This window comes from Micropterus dolomieu, linkage group LG11 (assembly GCF_021292245.1).
Source record: "Micropterus dolomieu isolate WLL.071019.BEF.003 ecotype Adirondacks linkage group LG11, ASM2129224v1, whole genome shotgun sequence".
Taxonomy (NCBI): domain Eukaryota; kingdom Metazoa; phylum Chordata; class Actinopteri; order Centrarchiformes; family Centrarchidae; genus Micropterus; species Micropterus dolomieu.
This window is the reverse complement of record NC_060160.1, coordinates 13361798-13375431: the sequence shown is the minus strand read 5'-3', so window position 1 is coordinate 13375431 and position 13634 is coordinate 13361798. Positions and strand designations below refer to the sequence as shown.

Here is a 13634-nt window from a genome sequence, read left to right as displayed (position 1 = left end):
CTTATGCCACTGCCTCACATTGGCTCTTCCCCCTGAAAACCGATGATTCAATCTGCACTGTTGGCAGAAATTAGTTGTCTGTGGCAAGCGTACAGAAACCATGGTTTGTGCATGTTGCAATGCAAACTGTGTGTGTGTCCTGTTTCTGTCCTCTTTCCTCAGAATGGTGACACATCAGCACATCACCACCTGCTAGCCCAAATGTTTCACAACACTTTCCTGTGTTGGGCTCTAATCAAGGGCTCGGTGGTAGCGTTAAAACTTGACTCCACTCTCACACCTGTGCGAGGTGGAGCTCAGATGACTCAAGGCGCAGATGGACAAAACAGATAAAGCCAGAAAACATAAGAACATAAGAGATGTTTTGGAAATGTAGCTGTTACATCAGTGCCTCAGCTATAAAATGTCAATCTTTCATTGTTGCGCAATAATCTTTGTAGTGGCTTGATTATAAAAATGAGATGATAAACAGGATATACTGCATATGTCAGTGGATATGTAAATGCACCATATTGTTGAACATTGTGTCTGAATCAAGGCCGGTGGAATCTTCCTCTTACACGAGACTGCACAGGTGCAAGATCCTTAGCGTCTTTCACTTTCCTTTCCAGTTTTCACTTCTTACTCCCTAATGCTATCATCCAATCCCATTCCATCCACTATTCCTCTGTCTTCTACTTTCCTTTAACCCCTCTCCTCAACCCCTTTCTGTCAGCAGCACACCCCCAGTAAGTGGTTACTGTTCTGAAGACACTCAGCAGTTATTTCTGTGTTTCCTGTGTGTCATGTGGTGGTAGCTTGAGCTAGCTAGCATGGCTGACAACACACAGGCTCCCAGGTGCAGTGTGTCACAGTGTGGGCCGTCAGCCAGAAAGCCAGTGGGCCAGTTAGCAAGCCAACTAGGCCCTGCAACACGTGCTGCCCTCCACCCCCACCCTTAACCCATTGCTATTCCCAGTAGAAAGGAGAAACAGGCCTGTGACATTTTGTCTATGGGAAAGAACGCCTGCAAGTGTACGTGTGAGCTTGCTATTTTTTGTTTTTTATTTTTCATGAGGGTGTTCCTGCACCAAACTAAACTGTTTAAGGGTTCAGTTTGTGAAACCGGCATGACTGAGAGACAGGAGCTTCTCTGGTTATGTGCAGATCAACCGAGTTCAGGGGTCAGGGCTGTGCCGACGGAGTAGACCTCGAGTGAAACCAGCATGCAGGGGCACCAGGGTTCGCCCTCTTCCCCCGGCTCGCCCCCAGGCTGCAGATGCACCGACCCAGACAAGGCTGCACTTCTCTGGGTAGCACAGAGAGACTGCTGTGCTCCGGTTCCTGGAACCCTGATGCTCTGATTGAGACCCTGCACCCATGCAGGAACCAGAGGGAGGGGAAGGGAGAGCAAGGGAGGGGATGCAAACACATCTGGCATCAGCAAAAACCTGCACACAACTCTCATAACATCATGAGAGAAATGTACTGGCCATATAGAAAGGCGAGCTCTGTTTTCCCTCTGCTATCATGCATGCAGAAGAAGATAAACACACCCACACACATAGCCAATTGTGTTCCTACTACCTCTACAATCTAGAAAAGTAATTATCTGAGGAACAGGACAAGAAGGCACAACAATTCTCCAGCTGGCAGGACAGCACCAGAATACACCACTCTCTGCTATTGTTCTATTTATATACCTCACCAAACAATGCCGTGTTGGTGTCTAAAGAAACTAATTATTTAGCGGCATAGCATCTAAAGAGGAAACAGTACAAACCATGTTATTTTCAATGATGTATACATATACAGTACTGTATACATATGGTAAGATCTATTAAAGCTGTCAAGGGGAAGATAAATGAAAAGCTGTGAAAGGAGGACACAATAGAGAGCGTATCAGAGTGCAAGAAATTTGTGTGTGGGTGCATGTCTCTGCAAGGTGTCTTTTTGGTGTGTTTGTTTCTTTTGCGTGGGCGAAGCCTTTTGCATTAGGCGGCAGTACAGGACGGAGTTAGAGGTAGTGGTTGGGACTTGTGTTTATATGTGTGTGTACACGTGTGGGTAAGAGTGCAGAGTACTTCTTATAAACAACAAGCACCCCTCTCTCTCCGTTTCAGCCCACTCTTCCACGGTGCCACGCGTTTTTGCAAACCTATTCTTTCTTCTTTTTCTTCAAACAATTTGGGCGAGGATTTCTCTTTGAGTTTCAAAGCATCAAGGAGGAAAGGGAAAACAAAAAATATGCTTTTAAGGGTATAATTGAATAAAATGCATTTACACAGTGGTGTTGGTGTGCCTGTGAGCCACCTCCTCTCTTCAGGGTGACTGAGAATAGGCCAGTGAGAGGCATGGCAGCGAGCTGGAGCGGTATGCTCTTTGTGGCCAGCTGTGGGCCCATTAAAGGCCCATCTGCAGACAATAGGCTCTGTCTGAAGGGCACACACAGCCTGGTTCCTGTCCTGCTCTGCCTCACTGTGTTTGTGTATGGATGCGTATGAGAGTACCATGCATTTCCATGCCCCATTTTAATCTGTTACAAAGGAATACACAGAAAACATACTTATGCAGCTACTTCTAAAATGTCATTTTGAATGTGTCTGCACTAAACATGGGAATTTTCCAAAGCAAACCTCAATCTTTTGCCACATAGAATGCACTCATAACCTTAGTTTGTGATAACCTCTTCCCTGTAACGTGGAAGAAATAAACAGAATCATGCCGTGGTTCACTGAGGCAGTTCTTGTTGAAGTTAGACGGCGGAAAAACTGATTTCACTGTGAGATTAAAGCTGTCATGCCATCCTCTCTTCAACACAGAGGAAATGAAGATCACTTTATTAAAGGTTATCTCCACTCACACACTCGACAAAACACAACAGCATGCAAAAATATAGGCAGACACTGGAAAACAGCTAGCTGGCCCAACCACACACCACTCAGCGCGGTTCGATTAAGCAAGCCACAGCTTCACATGCCCCGACACACACATAGATACATATATACACACACACACACACACACACACACACACACACACACGGCTGCTGCATGCAGACACATGCAAAAAATATCTGTCCCAATACAAAAATAGGCCCTGAGAGGTTGCACCTGCACCTGTGCCCTGGTCCACACCTACACACAGGTGTCAGGATGTGACACATACACACAGACAGAGAAAGAAAGATAGCAGAGAGGGAGGGGGAAAAACGAGAGCGGGGTGAATCACACTACTGCGGTCGACCAAAAAGCTTTTTCTAGATATCATCTCTGTATTTTGGAGTGCAACGATGAGTGTGATTTTCACTTTTAAATAGACTTTCAGGTAAATGTGTTTAATAATAACTAGTGCACACAATGTGTATTCAGTAATTGCTCAGTTATCTATACTATGTAATTATACGATGTATAATAAGAGTTTTACACATAATTATGGGGATGAGGGGAGTGGAGTGAGGGTTTAGGCAAAGTGTGTATCATATTGCATACATGAGTGCCTCAAGTGTCTCATTCTGCAATCCAGAATGAGTGGTCTCTGAATGTGTATGTGTGTGTCACAGTGAGTCAAACCCATTTGGCTCTTATTGGTGTGGTTTGTCCCTTCTCAAATGGGGCAGAAAAGGGAACAAATACTCTTAAAAAATAAATATAAAAAACACTGACATACACAAACACGTGCACTGTTCATAAACAAAAGGTTGGAGTAGATGTATTTTATTGTTTCATAATAAGAAATAAGAAAATAAAAGCAGACTAAGTATTGATTGAGATTAATACATTCACATCAGTTATTGAGAGTAAGATAATAAAAAAAAAAGATTACATTTAATTCAAGCTGGTGTAATTGTAGCTGCCTTTTACTAAGCTACTAATCATAATAAAATCTGCATTTAAGAAGTCTGAAGACTTACTGTCAGCCGGACAGTAAAGTCTGAGCTCTCTCAGTGTTCTGGCTTTAAGTTGCTGGATTGTAAAACCATTAGTGTTGGATGATTTTCTTTCCATCAACCAACTTTGAAAGACAAAGTTTTAACATGGTTTCTTAACTACAATTATGTGACATTAAAGAGGATGCAATACCATGGAGCTCTACTATGTTTAACTGAGAAATATCGCCACCTTGTGGATTCAGGCTTATGCTGCAGCCCACCAGACACCGCTACAGCTACACTACAACTTAAAAGTTCAAATTCTCTTTTCATTTATCTTATTTCGTGTTCAGTCTCGTCATCTTTTCAATGCTGTTTTAATAGGACCCCCTTGAAAATGAGATGATACATCTCAAGGGGTTATCCAGAAATAAATTCAAATTCAAATTCAAATACATCTTTATGTATGAAGTGCCTTTGTGTTTTACAGGTGCTATACAAAGAATGTTTTTCAGCACAGACACTATAGTCACTAAGTTCCTTCAGGCTTAGTCATGGTATCTAACTAATGTTAATATGTTTAAAATACACTGGAAATGCATATATTTAACCCATGTTTCAAATATCTTTAAAAATTAAACATTAAGGATGGTAAACAACAATAGCCTTCAAAAATCCTAATTCGTCACCTCATCATTTTCTTTCTCAGCACACATCTCTCACAGCTCATCCTTCCCTGCTCCAATGGGACAAGAGACGCCAGTGCCCTTGAGGCCACAATAGCCATTAGGTACCTTCTTCAGGTATTGCTGGTGATAGTCCTCAGCGTAGTAAAACTGCTGCCCCTCCCGGATCTCTGTAGTGATGAGACTGTGGCCTTTTTTATCCAGCGCCTAGGGACAAAAGACAAAGATAACCCACAATAGTTACTGCACAGTCACACTTTTCCAAAACTAAAGACAAGCAGCAGAAAGATAAAAGTGTCTTGTCAGATGACATGCAGAATGCATTCAAAATAAACTGTATGATAGCCCTCTACATAATAATGCAGCAGGCAAGAATGCATGTCTAAAAATCTTCACTGTGTACACACTTTCTTTAAGTTGAGGCAACATTCAATTAAAGGTAAAAAAAGGAAAACGTTCCTAGCATGCAAAATCTTCATGTGTTCTGATTATTTTTCCATCACCACAGCCATGACATTCAGCATTACTTTCTCCTTTCGCTACAACTTCCTCAAAATGAACACACCTCTTAAATGGCTGTTTTATTCTGTAGTGTATTGGATGTGAACTTCCAATACTCTCACTAATACAGTGAAGAGTTTCTGCTCCTCTGCGAGAAAGCAGGGTGATTGAGTGACAGAAGAAAGGAGCATCTTTTTCTTTCTTTTTGAAGTGCAGCTTGCCTCTGTGGCTCTCTCTGTGGGACAAAGCATCAAAGAATATCCGCTCTCTTTGAGAACTCCTTAAGACACTTTCATACTTACACTTTTCTAAACACCTTGAGAGAAGGTTTCAAACACACTAAAAAAAGCACACTGGTTCACACACACATTAAACACCTCTGATAGATATATCAAATGCCTGCTGTGCTGAATGGTTTTCTCTATCTAATAATACAAGCACTCAGTCCTCTCTAGATCAGTGCTCCTGAGAGCTGACAAAACAACAAGTTCATGGTGTACTGGGACTGTCTGTGGGCAACAAGTAGCTTTGCATGTAGCGCGCTACACCTCAGAACAGTGTGCAGCACCGAGGAGCTTTGCTTTATGGGGGCGTCAATTGGCAGGGTTCAGCAAGCACCATGAAACAGAAGGTGAATGTATTCAATCCCGGCTCAACCTGCTCTTATCAACTTTTGCATACGACCTGTCTCTCTGCATGATGCTGTCATGGATACTGTTGGAGAATTTAAAAGGAAGACTTCATCCTTCTTAAGGTGATAAAACTTTCAAAATTGCCAGTTAAGGTTTGTAGCTCGCTCCCTTTATGGAGGCTGTGGTCGGCTTGAATTCATGGAGGTTATGATGGATTCCATGAGGACACGTTTTCAAGGCAGGAAAAAAGTATCAAAATGTCTTACAGCTTCTCAGACGACTGCAGTGTCACCTGCTCTCCTGTTGTTGAACTGTATTGCTCTTCATGTTCAACAGTGTCATATTTTTAGTGGAATATAGCGAAAGACACAACTTTCATTTTAATCCCCGGACATGACATTGTAGAGCTAGTAGGCTGGCACATGTTCCAGGTTGGAGTTGTCCCCTTTAAAGCTGCAACAGTCAATATTTTTAGATATTCCATGGCTCATATTATGTGCAATGTGTTGCTTGTGGTTAATTATCACCCAACCTTTCAATCCTTCGGAGCAGGTTTTAGCTGATTGTTTTGGTTTTATGGATGGCAATGTCAGCACTTTAGTTAAGCTGGCCAGAAACAGAAACTCCTAATTAATCCAAATGTTGCAGCTAACCCAGCAATGTGTCTGCTGAGTTAGCTGCTTTGCTAAACCAAACCATATACATGCTAGAAAAGAGATAGTCTAAATGCCTGGCTACACATCTTCTGCTGATGCTGTAACTAAGCTGAATAAAAGTGTGGATATTACTATTTTACATACAACACAACCTCCACTAGGTACTTTAAAGCCAATGTGAACTGTGCAAGACAATGTATATATAAAAAAAAAAGTATCACCACTTATGTATAAAGGAATAATGTTAATAAAGGGCAGTAGGGTAGTGCATAATGTTGTCCACATGGAGGCAGTGTGGTACAAGCTGTGTGTGTGTGTGTGTGTGTGTGTGTGTGTGTGTGTGTGTGTGTGTGTGTGTGTGTGTGTGTGTGTGTGTCTGAAGGAGATGCAGTGGAGTCAGTAAATCAAAGCTCTGAGTCCCATAGAGAGGCTGAGGCAGCAGCTGACCTCTAAGTCCTCACTTGCTACCGCTACAATGTGAGGGCTCTAATCTCCCTGCAGGAAGGACCCAATGTCCACAAACCAAACTACAGCGCAACGCAGCCCAACACAGAACACCTACCTCCATGGACGTATTTACCTCATAAATGCACATTGTGTGCTGTCGGACACAGAAGAACCCTTTTTCCCTGCCTATGTCCAACAGCATTGTAGTAAACCAGCCGACACAAGCATGAAGCTTTGTACATCATGGCCTAATTAATCAGTCATCATAACCAAACCACTGTAGTAGCAAACCCTCCAGGGTAGAGGACGTTTCATGTGAGGAGAACACAATGTCCAAGAAAAGGTCTGCTATTCTGGGCAAATGTACACCCACACCCTGACACCCCCACTCTCCATCCAGCCCGCTACAGCAGTCACAACATGGCGGCCATTTTAGATCTATAAATCAGAATGCATGGCGTCACGCCACTGTGTATAACCTTATGTGGCTTCGCTCTCTCTCTCTCTCACACTGCAGCAGCAGCAGCAGAGGAATGGAGGGAAAAATGTGGAGGGTAACTCGCCATGATGGAGGAGAGAAAATTCAAAAGCGCAAGAGCATACTAGACTCCCAAGTTCAGCATTTTGATGCTGCTGCTGATGTTGTTCAAATGACGGCTACGTAGAGGGAAAGAAATGTGTTCATCTGTGTATGCAAATTTGTTTGTGTGTGTGTAAAAGTGTGTGAGGAATGAAACAGAGGGTCATGAATACAGGACACATTAAGTATAGTTCCGCACGTGTGTTCATTTATTTTATAACTGTGGGGACAAAAACCAAGTCACAAAGCCACACCTCACATTTCATTACAAAAATCAGGTCCTCACAAATAAACATTTAAATTTTAGTGTTAAGACTTGGTTTTTGGTTAGGTATGTGCCGCTTATGGTTAATGTTAGGTAAAATCGGCAGGGAATTAATTTAAGTCAATGCAATGTCCTCGTAAGCTGGATAAGTGTGTGTGTGTGTGTGTGTGTGTCAAGGGCTCACTCAGCCCAGTCAGCCCTTCCTTTCTTCACGCCTGTCGGAAAGACTCCCCTGTCAAAGACATGGCTGAACGGTTGCATCTCTCTCCCTCTCTCGCTCGCTCACTCTCCTCCTTCCTCACTCTCTCAATCTCCCTCCATTGCTGTTTCTCTCTCTCTCTCTCTCTCTCTCTCTCGCCCATGTGAGCAGAGACCACTGCTTCGTGCTACCAAGTCCTCCTTTCTCTCCAGCCAAGCGAGAGAGCCCTGTTCGCCATCACCATCGCCAGAGAGACGGCCCTGGGACACAAATAGGACGTGACACCCAGAGAGAGAGGGTGGAGGTGGAGAAGGAAGAGGAGGAGGAAAATGTACTCTCTTCCTACCCCACTGTCTTGTCTCTCTGTTTTTTCCCCCCTCGGAAGGCCTACGGCTGCTGAGTGGTGGGGAAGAGACATGCATTGACATAGAGTTTGGGACACCCGATGACTCATGGTGAAGACATTTGAAGAGGGATATGACCTCAATTTGGTGATTTATGTAATCATCCCTTAGTCCACTCCTGTTACTGGTGTGTGGTTACAGCCATTTACCATTTCTCTACTCACCTCTATCGTTTTATTAATTTTTCTTGATGTCCTCATCTCATGTGCTCACAAATTTGTTTTACTGGCATTACCATAATTAAGTACACAAGTATCAATTGGAGAAGTACTCATTAGCAACCAAATGTTGCTGTTATTGGATTATCTTTATTGATGCATTACTGTGCAAGCAGCATTTAATGATATAGCTGGTCCAGATTAAGCAAATTTTATTCACTTTACATACTTTATATACTGTTGGGCATTCTAATCTATAATAGTGCATTGTACTTCATAAAAAAAATCTAAGTTGTACTTAAATAATGCACTTAGTACTTAAATGTACTTAATTTCCACTACTGTAATTCAGAATATTAAGACAAAAGAGAAAAATCGTTTGTTCATTAGTATAAAATCTTGATTTGAAACCATGCACACCTGAACACTGGTACACAAAAAGCCCTTTATCATCTTTAAAATTTGAATACACTTTGGAGTACAACGAAAGCAAAGATGCAAAGTGGTATAGTGCTAGTAACAACAGGCCGTGGCTCAGCCTGAAAACACATGAAACCCATGAAAACATGAAATAGACTGACATGATACTTATCCAGTAGTCCGCGGCACCGCGCTTGCCCTCAATGACCTCAGGAGGAGAGAGACAGAGCGGGAGTGATGGAGTGAGGACGAAGTGGAAGACAGACAGGGAGACACAGACATGGTGCGGACATGTAGGGAGAGATGGAGTGAAGGAAAGAAGGAGAGCATGGGGGATTATTGAGAGGCAGAATGAAAACAGACTGTAGTGAGGTTGTAAAAAAAAGGTTCTGCAAAATGCCTTACATGTAAAACATTCATGTACATCGCTGTGTCTGTGAGCTGAAGGATGTGTATTCCCTCAATGTGTCTGTCTATGCACAGAGGATGAAGAGTCCCCCCCCCCGCCCCCGTTCATCTCTCTTTCTCAGTGCAGGTCAGGCATCCATTTTAGCTGGGCTCTAATCTTCAGCGAGCGCTCCTACATTTTGTGAGCGAGGAAGCAAACACTCCTACATTTCGAGAGGGAAAGAGGATCCACACACTTCAGTCTCGGAGCAAGCCAGTGCGTGCTCCTACGTTTGTGTTTTTTTCCCTTCCAGGGAAGACAACAAGTAGGCTCAACATCCGAAGACCGAAAACGCAGAAGATCACCCCTTCATTCTTGTAAAAAGCAATCGCATTTTAACATTTCAGCCGCATTGTACTCGACAATATCTCACTAAATATCTCACTTGATAACAGTTAACAAATGTTCTATTAAGTGACATAACCTAGCCAATATGGTCTTGTGGTTACACGAGAAAGATGTCTTGTTGCCATCGATTGGTTCAGCACAAAGCAAAAGTTGTGTATTTTCATGCAGACAGACACACTATAAAACATGAGAGCTGGGGAATACTTGGAAGGGTAAATCTGACTTTTGAAGACTTTCCAGAATGAGAGATGTGAGCTTGTGTGACATGCTGTGCCCCGTTTTAACAACCCGCCGGCTGCTCCTCAAGACTTCGCCTCAAACGACGCCCCCCCCACCCTTTTCCAACCATCATCCGAACCTCTGTGCACTCCCTCGCTTCCCCCTTTCAAGCTCATTAAGTTAGGATGCCTTATCAGAGGGCACACTCTCCCCTCCAAGGCCCTACACACATGCATGTGTGCATACACACGCAATATTTGAGCTGGCTTGATAAAACCTATTGTTCATACATGCACACACACAGCTCCCCCCCCCCTCCCCCACATATACACACCTACATATATATATATATATATATATAGAACCCCTGTCCCCTCCCTTTTTTCTCTCCAAACCCTAACCCATCTCGAACCCACCCCCACCATCACCCCACACTCTCCTCCTAATCAACTACCCCCCCCACTCCCCAGCTCTGGGGAGACACATTTTAGCAGAGAGGGAGGATGGAGAGAAAAAGAGAAGGGGAAAGGGAAAGAGAGAGCGAGAGAGAGAAAGAGATTCACTCCTCCTTTCTGCTCCGCTGCCACAGCGGCTTGGCTACAGAAGCCTTTGATGTTCTGCAAATTTCAAATTTCATTATAGAGAACCCCCTTCTCCTCTCCCCTCTCCCTCCCCCCTCCCTCTCCTCCCCCTCTCTGCTCCCTTGCTTAAACAAGCTTTTCTGCCTCACTCTCCTCACCCCCACCACCCCCAATGCTGAAGTTAAGAAACTGAAAGCCCTGCAGAAGAGACTCTTCGTATGGGTTAATTATTCATTGGGCTGTGCGCGTTATGTGCCAAATGTATGTCTGTGTGTGTGCGTCTGTATGTACATGTGAGTGTGTGTGAGTCACGGGCTGGCAGTGGGGTGGAATGTGGACTTTGTGATGCCTGTCTTATCTCTGATCGTCTTAGATCGCCTCCACCCACTCCCTCTTGTCACTCTCCCGTACATGCGCCTACTTCTCCTGATAGAGAGCATCGGCCTTTTAGGATAAAACACATGCTCACACACACACACACACACACACACACACACACACGCAGTAGGGTTGCCATTTTCAAGGCGTTCTTGAGAGTCAGCATCAATGCGGCAAGGCAACCATTTCAGGGCAGGAAGCTGCCATTTTGGTTCAGAGCGTGTCAGCTGCTTTGAGAAGATGTGTGTCCCAGTGGCCCTCAGATGAAACTGGGGTGCCACTGAAGTGGTTGACAGATCGGTGGAGTCAGCAGCATTGGTGAGAAGAGGCAAGGGTAGAACGAGAGAGAAGAGAGTGCGGTTTCTACTCTGGATGTTAGTAAATGGCTTTGTTTTGTGAGTGACTGCTGTAAACCAGGTTATGGTTCTCAGCCTTTCCCTAGCATGGAAGTCACAAAAAGATAATGCTTGATATAACTGGCTTTTTTCTGCGGTAAGATTAGCCCACTGACTTGCTTGTTTTTCACACTGTTTATTCTTATGTTTAGTCATTACATGCCATATATTATAATTTTCAGAAAAGTTAGGCTACTCATAAATGCTATCCATTGGGATGTCAGGTACAATACATATTCTAGGACAGTTTTTGTGAAATTTAAAAACAATCTTTTCACAAAATGTGAATTTTGCTTGAATATCCAAAATGTTTTCAGTACAAAGCTTATATCTGTATACAGCATGAACTCATATTTCCACTCAGAGGAAAAGTGCACAAGGGATTTAAGAGCCACATTGAAAGGGCATTGTGAGCTTTATTCCGTCAAAACAAACATTGATAGGGTATGAAACACAACACCAAGTAATGTTCATGGACTTTTTCTTTTCACAAAACAATTCCACCTCAAATTCCATTTAGTTGCTGCTCTGGAGCTTTCGACTATATTACTTGATCTTCATCAGCAGCAGTTTGCTCAGTTGTCATTCAATTGTAGATTTTCAAATTTCCATTTTTTTCCCCAGAGGGAATTTAAAAACTTCTTGTCATGTTGGATTAAAAGTTAATTCAATGATTATATTGTTCTATCATCATTTAACAATAACAATTACTATATATTATATTATAATAGTATAATATCAAACATTTTATCATTAGAGGTGAGATTGTTTTATCCACTGCTGTTTTCTTTCAAGACAACATGGATGAGAAGTTGTAATAGTGCTTAAACAAAATATGGAAATTTCAACGTCCCCAATTCAGTGAAAACTAAGCAAACTTCTTCCCGCTGATGAAGATCATATGTGATATGACTGAAACCTCAAGAACAGCTACAAAATGGACTTGAGTTGAAGTGTTTTATCAACTATGTATTATATGTATACGTTTTTCCATTTGTGATGTATTTTGGCCCTACATTTCCCATCAAGTGTTGGCCGATGTTTTCATGAAGTGTGTGTTCCTCTCCTCGTTCCACAGTACTGTGGCAGTTAAGGTTTTATGTTCGTAAAGACTGCAATGGTGGTGTGTGCACGTGGGTGTGTGCGAGGTCACAGTCAGTTACTGTTGATGCTGTTCTGAATGCCTCCCTTTTTTTCCCCCTTTTCCTGCTTTTCCTCTCCCTCTTCACCACCTTCCTGGTCCCAGCTGCCACTCCTCTCTCACCTCTGACCCCAGCCCAAGGCCAAGGTTGGGAGGTTGTTGCTATGGCAACATGGCAGCCCCGTGGGCTCTGACTGCTGACCCCAGGGAGCCCGGAGTAACCATGACAATCATAATTTGGTCCCCTCTGCCCCCTGCCAGCTTGTCCATGAATACCATTTAGAGAGGGAAAAGACAAACAAACCAAACTGATGCAGGATAGATGGACTAACGGGTGGATGGACGGACAGCTGGATGAAAGAACAAAAGGAAGACGCGTGTGCCACTGAAAGGACGAGCTTTAGAAATGAGTTTTGATGACCTATCGACCCTCTTCCTCTCTTTCAGTTTAAGAAAGAGGGTGTCATCGATTTGATGTTGATGGGGATCAACTTAACAGAGGTGGCTTTGCGTAACTAAGCAGCATCAAACTCTAAGAGGTCACCACTCCAGAGACTGGCTTATAATTGTTATTTAAATAAGTGGAACAACTCCAACACTCCAGCCCTGCTTGGAGTCGGCCAAAAAAAACTTAAATGAAAACAAAATGATGCTCTCTACTGTTGGGAAAATGAGTCTTATATTACACCTCATCACTGAACAGCAAATAAAAAAAAATAAATTAACCATATGTAACACCGTGGTTGAATAAATGTCATAATGACACCTTGTGAAGTGTTAGTGGGTATTATACCTGCTGGAAGGCCACTTTGCTCTTCATTGAAAGCTCCTGTTGAGCGGGGTTGGATGTGTAAATGGCTGAACGATACTGAGTACCATGGTCATTCTGCTGCCTCATACCTGTGTAAAACACAAACACAAAAAGAAAATAAGACACCCCACAAACAAGCATACCAATCACAATGTCATTTGCATGTAAAAGGTTTTCACAATTATGTCATCATCCGGCATCTTGATTCATGAAGCCAAATGAATTCAAAGATCACAGCAGATTCGGGCTTTCATTAAGGAGGTCTGCGGTGTGTAGGTGTACGGGCTCATGTCGGTGGGTGCATTTTCTTCTTCTTGCCATCTATGTGGCACTGTCAAAATTTTCATCAGCTTTACATCAGTGTGTTTGGAGGAGACCCAGGCCTAGTGTACCATGATTAGGAGGCCACACAGCTGCCTCTATGCTTGTCAGAGGCTACAATCCTGAGCAGCCCTGGCATCCATGGACCACTCCGTGGCAGGCTTCTCTGGGTCTTTATCTCCTACCCTCTCTCT

At 43.2% G+C, this 13634-nt stretch overlaps 1 protein-coding gene across 1 annotated transcript in view; it reads right to left on the bottom strand.

The window, feature by feature from the left end:
• Positions 1 to 3679: 3679 nt before the first annotated feature.
• si:ch1073-358c10.1 (mitochondrial peptide methionine sulfoxide reductase) overlaps positions 3680 to 13634 on the bottom strand; it is a 35201-nt gene continuing 25246 nt past the window's right edge. Inside the window, exon 6 of the mRNA XM_046063582.1 lies at positions 3680 to 4743. Within this exon, the coding sequence (XP_045919538.1) occupies positions 4570 to 4743 (174 nt within the window). The 3' untranslated portion in view covers positions 3680 to 4569. The remainder of the gene's footprint in view (positions 4744 to 13634) is intronic.